A 12,162-nucleotide genomic window follows, 5' to 3' on the forward strand; every position below is an offset into this window, starting at 1 on the left:
TCACTTTCTCTTTCATATCGTTCAGATCAAATTGATCTGTCACTGAGTGACTTAATATTTTAATTTATAATAATTATTATTTTTATTACATTTTTTTTAAATTCATACTTTTTTAAGCAAACAATTACAAATAAAGAAAACATGAATAATTCAGTAAACCAAACACAGAATAAAAAAAAACTTTCAGAAGACAAGAACTAATAGTACAACGTACATTCGGTACTGAATAAGAATGTAAGTATTAACCGGTCTGTCATGGTCACTGACTACGGGGCTCTACAATTTACTTCTTCTTCTGGATAAGACTTGAACAGACATAATGATGAACAATGTATTAAACTCAGTTAGCATAAGGTTAGTATATCTAAAGTATACAACGGGGAATAAATGAAACAAGACTAGGACTTTAGAGTTTGATAAAAAGTTTTGCCCACAAAATGAACAGCTCAATTAAATGTGTGTGAAAAGCTTGAGACGCCTGTCAATCAAACACACACGCCTTGTTTTCGTCCCGGGTTTTTATGAGTCCTCTTAACGGTGTAAAAAAAAATAATAATAATGAAGGGAGGGTGGAAGGCGTGTGCGTGGACACAACTTGAGCCACGTGATGATAATAATCATTTCACCAGGAGTGTTTCTGTGAGCCAGCATTTGAAAGTGCTGTCTCAGCATTAGCGTAGATTCTCCATGGACAGAAAGCAGCGTTAACATTCACAATGCCTCCTGCGCTCGAGCTCCAGTGAAAGTGACCATGCACATTGATCCGATCCACACGATTGATATCGTGGCCAATACCGACCTTTTATTAGGCTGTTTGGGTATCTGCCAGGATGTAACCAATCCTCTTGAAGTACCGGTTCCGAGTTGATCTTCTTCTGAAATGAATTGTCCGGGGTCGATAACACTGAACCAAAGACGCTTAGAGCTGCGGGGCTAAAAGCTGCGGATGCTCTGCTCAGCGGAGTGCAGAGGAGTCCACAAACGCGTTCTGTAATTCCTTGACCCGGGTCAGAGGCTCCAGCTGGGAATTCACTGGCACCTGCACACCGAGACCAGCGACTTTTTGAATCCTACAAGTTTTTCTCTCGGCCCTCGTCAGACGAAGGACTCAAAACCACGTCAAACTGCTTAGCGGTCTTATTGTCATTGAGAATCAGTATCGTGGTGAAATCCTAAACAACAGAATCACCATTGAGTGGAATTGAAGCCTCTCCGGATGCTGCGTGCTGCACTGTTCCGCGGTGGAAGTGTATTACACGAGGTATTAAACCCATTTCCTGGCTCTCCTTTTTTCCCTCGTCTGATTACTTTTTTCCTTTCCTCTGTTCTCTCCTTCTCCCCTGCTGCAGATGTCTGATGGATAAGGGGTTTGTGCGGATCGGCAAATGGTTTTTCAAGCCACACGAACTGCAAGAAAAGTCGCTGGGCAACAGGTGAGAACTTTTAATGCGCACGCACGCGCACAAACACACACACACACACACACACACACACACACACACACACACACACACACACCCGCCCGCACACCTCATTGGCATTCTGTCTCTGCTGCTGCTGCACGCTTTGTGTGCGCCACACAGTCTCATGCATGTCGGTCCGTGGGAAATGCACACCGCAGAGGTCCGTGTTGTGTGCGACCGGGTGTGACACAGCCAAGCAGCATGAATGGCTTTGGTGTGATTCAGTATTTTTCGAGTCCCCCTTTCCTTGATGTTCCAACGGCTGGCTCATGGTGTGAAACTGTCAGGGGGGGGGAAAAAAAGCGTGAGAGGTGAGTCGAGCTCTCACAGCTCTCTCTCTCTCTCTCTGAAGTGTGTGTGTGTGTGTCACGTTGTCTAAGCGTGTAGGCAATGTGGGAGACAGTCAGAGACAGACTGAAACGGTAAAAACGAGGGGTGGGTGTGATGACGGCTGCTCGGCTCGTTGCTTCAGCCATTACAGTCGGCCCACTTCAACCTCCTCTGCTGGTGAGGATGCAACATTCCTTACGTCGCTCGGCGCTGCAGAAATGCATCCAAGCGGGAAAACCACTTAGCTGTCCCATTGCTTATTTTAGAAATCTGTCAGCGCTTGTAAAGATATTCTTTCTTTTATGTTTGTGGTTTTTTTTTTAAACTGGAGGGCCGTAAATTGCGCAACAAAGAACTTTAGCTCTGGTAAGTTGACACAGGTGTTCCATGTCTGCTGCCGTGTCTGTAGCGGCTGTTTAGTTCTTTTTCACTCCCTCAGTGTGTCCTACAAAGCGATGTGTGTTTTTACCTGAAAGAGCTCATTAAAAGCACTATAATGGTCAAATATATTGCAGATATAAGGGATGAATTAAAGGGGGAAAAGCTGCTTCAGCGTAGGACTCAAGGGCATCAGGTTGAATTAGCAGATTGAAAGGGCTTCGAAAAACAAAACCACTGCAACCGGATAGAACTAACGTTACAAGCTAGCAAATAGCAGCGCAGCGTACAGGCCCATCAGTGTGCTAACTGCCGTGTCTTTCTCTGAATATACACTTGAGCGCTTCGGCGCAGAGATTTACACGGGAGTGAGCCTCTTTTGTGCAGCGTGTAAATCCTCCTCATTTTGACAGCTCTATATGAGCATGTTGTCAGCTGCTACGCCCCCTGCTGAGCCAATGCCGACTTGTTCTGCCTGCGAATTACCGAGCGTCCTGGCTGGAGACACACAGAGGGAGACGGGGAGAAGGAGGGAGCGCTAACAAATACAAATGTTACGCCGACGTCTGCAGCGCCGTGTGTCTGTCCGCGCTGCTGCTGCTGCATGCTTTTTGCGCCCTGCAGGCGTTTGCGTGTGTCACGTTGTCTAAGGGGTAGCAGTGTTGCTATTGACAGGGTGAGCCTTAAGGACCCCTTGCCATGCGATGCCATTGGGTTGAGGGGGGGGGGGGCATTGCTCAGTTAGGCGTACACTGACCTCCTGCCTCAGCTGCAACCAGCTCCTTTGTCTCTTCCTCACTCCCACACACGTTCCTCTGATCCCCAATAGGGGGCGCTTCGGCGCCAACATCCATGCCCCCCCGCCCCCCTTTACCCGTGCCATTTCCCATGCCTTGGCGCCGCCACCTTTTGTAAGGCTTATCTGGTGTTTATCTCCTATGTGTCCCGGGGGGCACAGTGAGGATTGGCACATCCAGGACACCCCCCACCCGCCCTCCTCCTCCTCCTCCTCCTCCTCCTTCTCCTCCTCTCTGCACAACACTCATGCTCTCTTTGTGTCTGAATAAGAGGAAGGCACTCTGGGTTGGTAACGGATTGCATCAGACGCTGAGGGGAGCAACGGAGAGAGGAACAAGGATACAGAGAGCATAAAGGAAGATGCAGGAGAGGGAAGAGGAGCAGGGAGGAGGCTGTGTGTGTGTGTGTGTGTGTGTGTGTGTGTGTGTGTGTGTGTGTGTGTGTGTGTGTGTGTGTGTGTGTGTGTGTGTGTGTGTGTGTGTGTGTGTGTGTGTGTGTGTGTGTGTGTGTGTGTGTGTGTGTGTGTGTGTGGTGGGGCTTTAGAGAAGATGGGGGGTCGTAAATTAATCATTACTATAGACGGCTGAATGGACGTATTAAGGACCGTCGCTCTCATTAGTTCTGTCAATTCTATGCATGGCAAATACGCCACACAGTATATTTGTTAATCTAGGTGCTCCCATTGATATTAATGTCCGTATACTCATGCATAAATAATGTACCGGTATATTTTACGGTGTGAGAGAGCGGTGCTGCGGTGTGACGCAAAGGGTTTTAAAGTGCTTTATTTAAAAAAACACAGAAATCCTCACTTGACCTAAGAGAACAAGACTGCGCTCCTCCCCAGGGAGAAATGACATTGAAATATTAGCCATCTCCTTGGCAACAAAGATTTGCTGTTGGCTCACATCACAAGGTCATAGAATCATACAGAAATATAAACAACAAAAAAAATCTATATCAAAACCATTTTTTTCTCATACCACCATTTCAGCAGCATTCATCTCTTATTAGTCCTGTGAAATAATGTAACCGGTGCCGAGCGTGTTTAATTTCATTCATTTGCACAATTAAAATAGCACGGAGAATAAATATGTGCTCGCGAGGAAGGGAGCCAGGGGGATTCGTACAAAGTCTTTCCTAATATGAAGAGAAATTTGATCAAATTGAATCATAAACAGACAGATGTAAACAAACCACAAGAACAATGAGCAAGTTAAGATGAATAAACATGTTATTGCGATGTTTGGTCTCCAGGTGCTTTTTAGGGGCTTAAAAAACACCTAAACTCTGGGTGGTTCTATGCAGACTTAGTTCAGTGAGTTAAGTCATTTATTTCTCATCCCGTCACTCACCGCTGTTGAATATTGGAATCACTTGAAATGCATTTTTCTCCTTTTTGAAACGTGTTGTTTATGGGGTTGAGAAGGTCTATCCACCATATTTCTAATATTAGCAGGTAGAACCACTGGGAGGGAGAGAAAGGGGAGGAAAAGAGGAAAAACCCCTCCTAGATCAATAGAGAGGATGGTGATACATCACAGCAACAGCCTTCCAACAGATCCTTTCCCTCTTTTCTTTTTTCTTTTTTTTTAATGAGGACCACAGACATGAAGGTAAAAGCCAGTATTCTGTGTTTCAGGACTCACGAGGATCCAATTTTGATTTGCGTCCCCACAGAGAGGGCGACGTATGCACGCGGTTCCTCCTGCAGCACCTTTTCCCTGTGAATCCACATACACGTAGCTGCAGCTGTGTTTGAGCAAAGGCATTGTGATCGCAACCGCTGGCTAAAAACCACCCGCCGGGAGCCGCTGAATAATCCATCAGGCCGACTGCATCCCCCTTACGCTCGTGTTAACGCTGGCGTCGTGTCACGAGGGCGCGCGGGAACACATGCCGACCCACCTGCGAGTCTTGAGACTTTTGGTTGGATTGGGTCTTGGTGGGGTTGTGCAGTGGAAGTGGAAGAACTCTCTTTGTGGACAGAGTCGGTGTTCGGTCTGAATATGTGGGAAGAGTTACACAGCTAGAAAGCTGCAGATGACTCACAACGGTGCTGCCGTGGCGTCAGACGGGGCATTTAAGGTGCAGATTAAGGAGATTAATCCCCCAGATTTGTGAGTCTAACAAAGTGCCTGTCATGCCTGCTTAGTGCATTTGACTGTTAACGACGTGTAAACAAAGTTATCACATCACAGGCTTTAGATGAAGAGAACCGTAGGGGGAAAAAGTGTTTTGTGCACCTTTTCCTTCACGATCGCCAGCATTTTATCACTAATATTATCTTGTTTTATTTATTTACTTATTCTTCACTCCCACCGGGTTAAACGTGAGGGAGTCCCCACAACCCGAGAGAATCACTCCTGCTTTGTGTGCGTGTGATTCGACGCGCAACATGTGTGTCGAGTCCGTGATGCATGCGGGACATGAACGGGCTCCCCTGCTGACACACGCGCTGTCACATGTAACGCGGCTGCGTTCACCTCCTTTTGTTTCAGTGGCATTTAAACGGGACTGTGACGTGCACATTCAGTGCGTCTGCGGTCACATTCTTGTCTACGCGGATGCCATACAGACATATTGGCACACATAAGACCCGGCACTTACCGTACGCACAAAGCCGAACAAACGTTTCTGCGTGTGTTTGTATGTGTCCCCAGATCTCCATTCCCTGATGGATTTCACCATAACGTTGTGCTCAGTAGCCTCCCATTAAAACTGATCTCATCGATATGTGTGCAGCAATTGTAGTGCGTGGCACTGAATTATTCACCTCCTCCTCTTTCGCTCGGCCTCGTTTTGCTCTCCGCGCTCATCTTGCGCTGTATCTTTCCTCCCGCGTCATCCTCATATCCTCTCTATACTCTCTATTTTCCACTTTTCATCTCCTGTTGATGCATTTCACTTAATTGCTTTACCTCTAATGCTCACTCTGTCTCCATCTTCTTCAATTGCTGTCTTTCTTTCCGCCCTGCTCCTCCTCCTCCTCCTCCTCCTCTCACTTCTTTTTTTCTAATCCCCCCCCTCGTCTCCCCCTATCTCCCTCTCTGCCTCCTCTCTCTACATCTCTCCAGCACACTGTCAGCCCTGAGGCGAGTCTTAACCATCACTCCTCTTCATTTATTAATACCTGTACTCGTGCAGCTCAGCACACACAGCTGCCTCACATCTCTGTCCACTGCACTCACACACACATGTACGACAAAAAAACAAAAAAAACAACACGCACGCACTCTTGGTGAGTGCACAAATGTCCCCCAAGGATGCAAGAAGCCCAGCCTGTCCACACAGTCTCACTCGCTTACTGTGCAGAAAAATGCCCTTTTGTAAAAGGACAGAGAGCATCAATCTACCAGCTGCGTCGGCCCACAGTTTGATGCTCTTTTTGTGGTTCTGCTTTTCCCTGAGTCACATTTAATTTCACTTTATTGCAGCTGTAATTCCTCGTGGCTCATAATAATCGCATATTATTTAATGAAGACTGATTGACTCTTTATACATAATATTCAACAGTTGTTTATCAGAACACACAAAAAAAATCCTCCTCACATATCAAAAGTATTCAGCCATTAATTATTCTGGATCTCTGATATCATGACAGCTAAATAGACGACAATACAAAGAAAGAACAGCAGCGATTGCCAAGAATTTGACATTTTTTAAAAGGAGCCTTGAGGGATTAATGTTTTTGTACTCTCATCGGTCCTGGTCGGCGCACAAACATCCCGTAAAAATATATAATAACAGCATAAACAGAACTATCATCACAAGAGTGGTAATCAATTCTAATGGATGCTTCATTTCACAGCCTTATTTCATTCTACAGTGAAATACATGCAAACGTATTGATCAATCAATCCAATCACAGGAAAAAAACGTATTTATCTCACGTGCCATCAGCTGTGTTTGCCCATATAAGGAAATAACTTATTACTGTTGACCTATGAGACAATTGGACTCGTTCAATATTCATACGTGTGACAATGCACCAAGGACCGCAGTGTGTGACTGGTGGTCGTGCGTGGATCTGAATGCGCTCCAGCTCTTCTCCTCCTGTGATGGAGTACGAGTGTTTAAACCACCACGAGGGTGTCTCTTCATCTCACCGGGAGCATCAGGAATGTTTATGAAGCAGAGAAATCGGCCCCTTCTTCCCTCTTCGGGGACACTCGGCGCCATCTGGAGGCTGCGGCGGCCAACATCACTAGATATTTGGCTCCCTCCAGACCGTGTTCAGTTCTGCCCATGAGTGACTGTGAAACCGGCCTTTTTTTTTAATTGATTTTTGCACGACCATTACGGCTCAAACGGCGGTCCGGCTCCCTCCGGCCAAACGATGTCGCATCGGCAGGAGGGTAATCACGCGGAGATTACAGAATCCGCTGACATTATTGCTGCGGCTGATGTTTGCAAACCAAGGCGGGAAGGAGTTTTATGGATTGAAGATCTGCATCAGTGAGGCCCTGGTGGTTGTTAATGATGTCCAGCCCGCCCACTGGTATGTAGATTGCAATAAGACCCCAGCAATTCCTCCTCAGTGATTAAAAAAAAAATGAGCAATGCGTGATGAACTATGCCCGGTGCTGTGTAATAATAAAGAGAGCTCTGCATACGTAAACATGTAGTCGCCACAATCGCTCACGAGCAAATGAGGATTTATACCTGCAATAAGGCGGGAATGCTGAGTTTGATCAACGCCGGTAGAGCTGAGCGAGGCTTTTGCAGAGGCGCGCTCTCAGTGTTGCTCTCTAAATTGCTGTTTGGATCAGAGCGCTCGTCATCTGTCATGCTGCCGGGCAAAAGATCAGCGCATCCCTGTTGTACGTTTGCGTTATAGCGTGTGTGAGTTGTGAGTTAATCTCAAATTTAACACGATTAAATGTGATTTTGATTGCATTTCAAATTTAAATTAAATTACGGTTAACCGCTGTGAAAAGAAACAAGCAGATTCTGTTTTACACTCCAAACTCGTTTTGCCACATTTTTCATGTCGTGAAGGTATATTGTTCCCATCTTTCCACGAGCAGACGACCCGTCACACCACCTCGTTCCCCTGGTGTTTCTCTGAGGTCTCTCATTCTAAAATCATTAACCGCCCTCCGTCCCCAGCGAACACCTCTCGTGCTCCTTCTCCTTCTTCCTCCACGGCGAGAGCAACGTGTGCACCAGCGTGGAGATCGCCCAGCACCAGCCGGCGTACCACGTCACAGAGCACCACGTCCGCCTGGCGCAGGCCTCCGTCACGCCGCTACAAGGTCAGTCGTCCGCCGATCAGTCGGATGAATCGCTCGGTTGGCCGACTTCCGTTCTCACCGTCCGTTCCCACCCACCCTGCAGTCATCCTGAGCCCGTACGGCCTGAGCGGCACTCTGACCGGTCAGGCCTTCAAGATGAGCGACCCGGCGACGCGCAAGCTGATGGAGGAGTGGAGCTACTTCTACCCGGTGGTGCTGCCGCTCAGGGAGGGAAGCGGAGAAAGGGAGAAGGGAGAAGCAAGCCAAAGCTACGATCGCAACTGCCACGCGGCGGTGGAGGTCATCGTAGGTACGGAAAGGACTGCTGATGCGTGTTTAATGTGAGCAGCGACGGTGCATGAGGAGCAAGTCGACTGCATTTGGTGTAAAGATCCTTAAATCTGTTTCTTCAGCAACATGTTAATAGACGTGATCGGTCGCTAAGGTATTTGAGGCTTAATAAAATGCTTAAAAAAACGAGCTTTCGTTTTAACTGACTGCCGTGATTGATGCTCCTTTCCGTCGGCTTAGGTGGAGTAAGGATGACCTACCCAGCTGCTTTAGTGCTGATCGCCCAGGGGGACCTGCCGCTGGAGCAGTCTCCACCTGTTCCTGCAACTCAGGGCCTCAGCAGGGAGCTGAACCACTGCAGCGTGCCGCTCACGCCGCCAGCGTCGCCGCAGCAGCCCTGCTCCGGTACAACACACACACACACACACACACACACACACACACACACACACCTTCGTACAGAAACATGCGCCGTCCTGCTTCATGACGTCTGCTGCACCCTTTGTCCTTTCAGCGGACAGCGGCTTTGTGACGTCCATCTCCAACGTCCCCACGCCAGACAGCGGCATGGGGGTCGCCAGCGCCAGCCCAAAGCATTCTGGGAAAAAGCTAACCTCTCAGGTAGTCCAGCAAGCCTGGAGGGAATGCTATCTCACCCAGCCTCAGCACGCGTAAGTCCAACCGTCGCCGGGTTCGTTCCCGTGGTTTGCGTGATGCAGCCGATGCGGCGCCCTCAAGCTTAGTTTTTTTTTGTTGTTTTGTAGATTAAACTCTCCAACTGGCGTATCGCTTAAGAAGGACGCGCCTAGTGGAGTAACCGGCTGGGACTTCAGCGATCTGGGAGGGAGAGTGTCCTGCAGCTGCTCCAGGTACCACAGAGAAACACCAGTTATATTTATACCCTACGATACAGTGTGCACAAAAACTACGACCGCAGCTGCAGGAAAGATCAATCCGTTCACAAGATAAACTTTAAAATAACTAGACCAATACTGCTCAGCAGGAAAAAAACACAGAGGGGGGGGGGCTACATCTCTGTAATCATTCCCTAACATCCACCGTGACTTTGTTGCAGGTTGAAGCAGCAGAAGTTGAATCTGACCGCCAGCGCCAACCCCCAGACCAGTGCCAATCCCACACAGTCCTCTGGCGTGTCGCTATACCCCCCCTCCCTGCCCAAACACAAGACCAGTGACAAGACGGAGAAAGCTGATAAACAGTCCAAGAGGCCAGCCGTGACCTCCTTCCACCACCGCCTGTCTGTCTCCCGCGAGACCCCTCTGGAACAGGACCCAGCAGGAGGGCCTCAGCTCGGGGGTCTCGTGGCCCTGGAGCCGCCCTCGGAGCCTCCTTCTGCTCTGCCCAGCTGCAAGTATCCCAAGCTCCTCCCCAACGGCAGGAAAGCCCCCGAGTCCCTCCTGCATTCGCCGATGTCTCCGCTTCCGCCCACGCTCAGCCCGCACCCCCGGGTGCAGGACCCGGAGGCCCTGGGTGGGCCCGCGGATGTTCCCCTCTGTCAGGACGGCGCCGCGGTCCTGGGGTTGATCGCCAGCGAAACGGCAGTGTACACAGCGCTGCTGAGGCAGAGGGAGAACGGGGCCGGCTGGTGGAGAGGCTTCCGGACACCCAGGACGGATGAGACCGACTGCAGGCCCTGTGAACTCCCCACGGACGTCCTAGAGGAGGTGAAGACGGAGGCGGCGACCGAAGGAGCTCTGCTGAAGAGGTAGGTGGAGAGAAACCCCACCAGTGAAATGAGAAGAGTTATTCATGAGACCAGAAATGAACTGCTACGACTACACGTTACTCGGTTTCATTTGTCCCTTTGTCTCCTCCAGACTATATACACAGACTCACAAGAGATTTAAGATCTCAGAGGAGCGGGTGAGGGACCACATCCACACTTTGGGCCTGTTCCAGCAGTCAGGTGTGGAGGTGCTGCGGGAGCCCGGGGAGGACCCCTACGACTTTAAGGAGGGAGACATCGAGTACACGTTCTCCTCTTCAAAGCGGTTAAAGGGTCAGGGACGAGAACCCAGCAAGAAGGCCAAGGTAGGTCATAGTTTTAAATTATATTTATTTATTTAGATTCAGAAGATCTACGGCTGAAGATATTCTTATTGTTGTCTTATTTTCTGCATCAGGGAGAAGAAATCACCAGCAACGGAGCACTGCCTGATGGGAACGATGCAATGTCTATTTTTAACTCTGCTCCGAAATCAGGTGGGCCAAAGCCGCCGCCTTCAACATCAATCACGTCTTCTGCATCATACTGATCGCAATTGTTGTTGAGCCATTATGCTTGTGTTGTTTTAGAAGAATCCGGACAGGATGCCGATGGAGCCGCCAAGGCCAACCCTTCTCTGACCAGAGAAAAAGATCTGGTGGTCAACATCTCTGATCTAGACAACATATTTGATGAAGATGAGGAAGAGTTGGGGGTGAGGCGTCATTGTTTATGTTCTATATTCTGACACACAAACAGAATGTGAGACACACTGTCCGACTTACCAACAGATTTTTTTTTTTTCCGCCAACAATAATTTAATTCAATTAAAGCTGATCCTCCAATATTATGTGTCATAATTTGTAGACTGTTTACCCCAACCAGCACTCAAGCAAGCTACCAGTGTCCACAGAAGACCGTCCTCTGGGCAAAGAAGGGAGAGTTGCTGTACCGTATCCATCGAGTGAGTCACTTCAATGAGCATTTACTGAAATACATTTTCTATCCAACTACAGTTTTTACGTTTTCTCCAATCATACCTTTTGTAAACTTCTTTCCTCCTCCATCTCTTTATCCACATCTCTCTCCTTTCAGCAGTAGCAGACCTCCAGAGGATGTTTCCCACCCCACCTTCCTTAGAGCAGCACCCGGCCTTCTCCCCCGCCACCACGTACCGCGACACACCGAGCCAAGAGCCCCCCGTGCACAGCGGAGCGGCGGACCACCTGCTGCCTTTGGCCTCCTCCCAGTTTACCGAATACCGGATGGAGATGGACGAGGGCCTGGCCAGTCCCGGGATGGAGGATCTCAAGGTGAGGAGGCGGGATTGATCCCCAATTAAGAGCCCAGGTACCAACATCGTCAAGTGTGTGAAGTGAGGAAATGACCCTTTTAGAATGAGAATAAGGACTTGGGCTGATTAATCACCTTTATCCATTTAAAACTCATCAAGGGAAAGTCACTACAAGGACTTGTTTACTGGCTCACAGCTCCTGATCAGCTGATCCATCTCACACATCACGTTGGAGTTCTTTCACTGGTACCTGTAGTTTGCTAATAATCTGTACTACGGTTAGTATTATGATATTAGAAGTGTTGACAGTGACCGAATAACAGACTGCCTTTTTTACTTTGTCATCTATGTTGTGAATTGATTGACTGATATTTTCCACTCATATCTTCTCTATTCAGCCACAAATCGGCTCCTCCATGTTTGCTCCGCTCTCCTGCTTACCCAGCCAGAGTCTACCACCGCTCAAGATCACTGAGCAATGCTACTACCGTCCATCCTGGGCCCTCTTGCCCAAAATGGAGCATTTCCCGCTCATGCATTCCCATAATACCACTTTCAACAGAGATGGATACACGTAAGTAGTGAGACTCCACGACGAGCTTTTATGAATAAGATCTTCGATGCCCATAAACCTAAATTCAGCTA

General features: G+C 48.5%; 1 protein-coding gene across 7 annotated transcripts in view; it reads left to right on the forward strand.

The window, feature by feature from the left end:
* LOC120831900 (mediator of RNA polymerase II transcription subunit 13-like) overlaps positions 1 to 12,162 on the forward strand; it is a 53,668-nt gene that overhangs the window by 33,079 nt on the left and 8,427 nt on the right. For 2 of the 7 annotated variants that reach the window (XM_040197779.2, XM_040197778.2), the window contains exons 5-17: positions 1,350 to 1,433; positions 8,082 to 8,227; positions 8,310 to 8,516; positions 8,738 to 8,902; positions 9,012 to 9,168; positions 9,262 to 9,366; positions 9,573 to 10,223; positions 10,336 to 10,549; positions 10,642 to 10,720; positions 10,814 to 10,938; positions 11,091 to 11,187; positions 11,319 to 11,536; positions 11,916 to 12,091. In XM_040197779.2, coding sequence (XP_040053713.2) covers positions 1,350 to 1,433; positions 8,082 to 8,227; positions 8,310 to 8,516; positions 8,738 to 8,902; positions 9,012 to 9,168; positions 9,262 to 9,366; positions 9,573 to 10,223; positions 10,336 to 10,549; positions 10,642 to 10,720; positions 10,814 to 10,938; positions 11,091 to 11,187; positions 11,319 to 11,536; positions 11,916 to 12,091 — 2,424 coding nt within the window. The remainder of the gene's footprint in view (positions 1 to 1,349; positions 1,434 to 8,081; positions 8,228 to 8,309; positions 8,517 to 8,737; positions 8,903 to 9,011; positions 9,169 to 9,261; positions 9,367 to 9,572; positions 10,224 to 10,335; positions 10,550 to 10,641; positions 10,721 to 10,813; positions 10,939 to 11,090; positions 11,188 to 11,318; positions 11,537 to 11,915; positions 12,092 to 12,162) is intronic. The other 5 variants (XM_040197782.2, XM_040197784.2, XM_040197785.2 and 2 more) reach the window with 5 other exon arrangements.

Source organism: Gasterosteus aculeatus, chromosome 14 (assembly GCF_964276395.1).
Source record: "Gasterosteus aculeatus chromosome 14, fGasAcu3.hap1.1, whole genome shotgun sequence".
In the NCBI taxonomy this organism is placed as follows: domain Eukaryota; kingdom Metazoa; phylum Chordata; class Actinopteri; order Perciformes; family Gasterosteidae; genus Gasterosteus; species Gasterosteus aculeatus.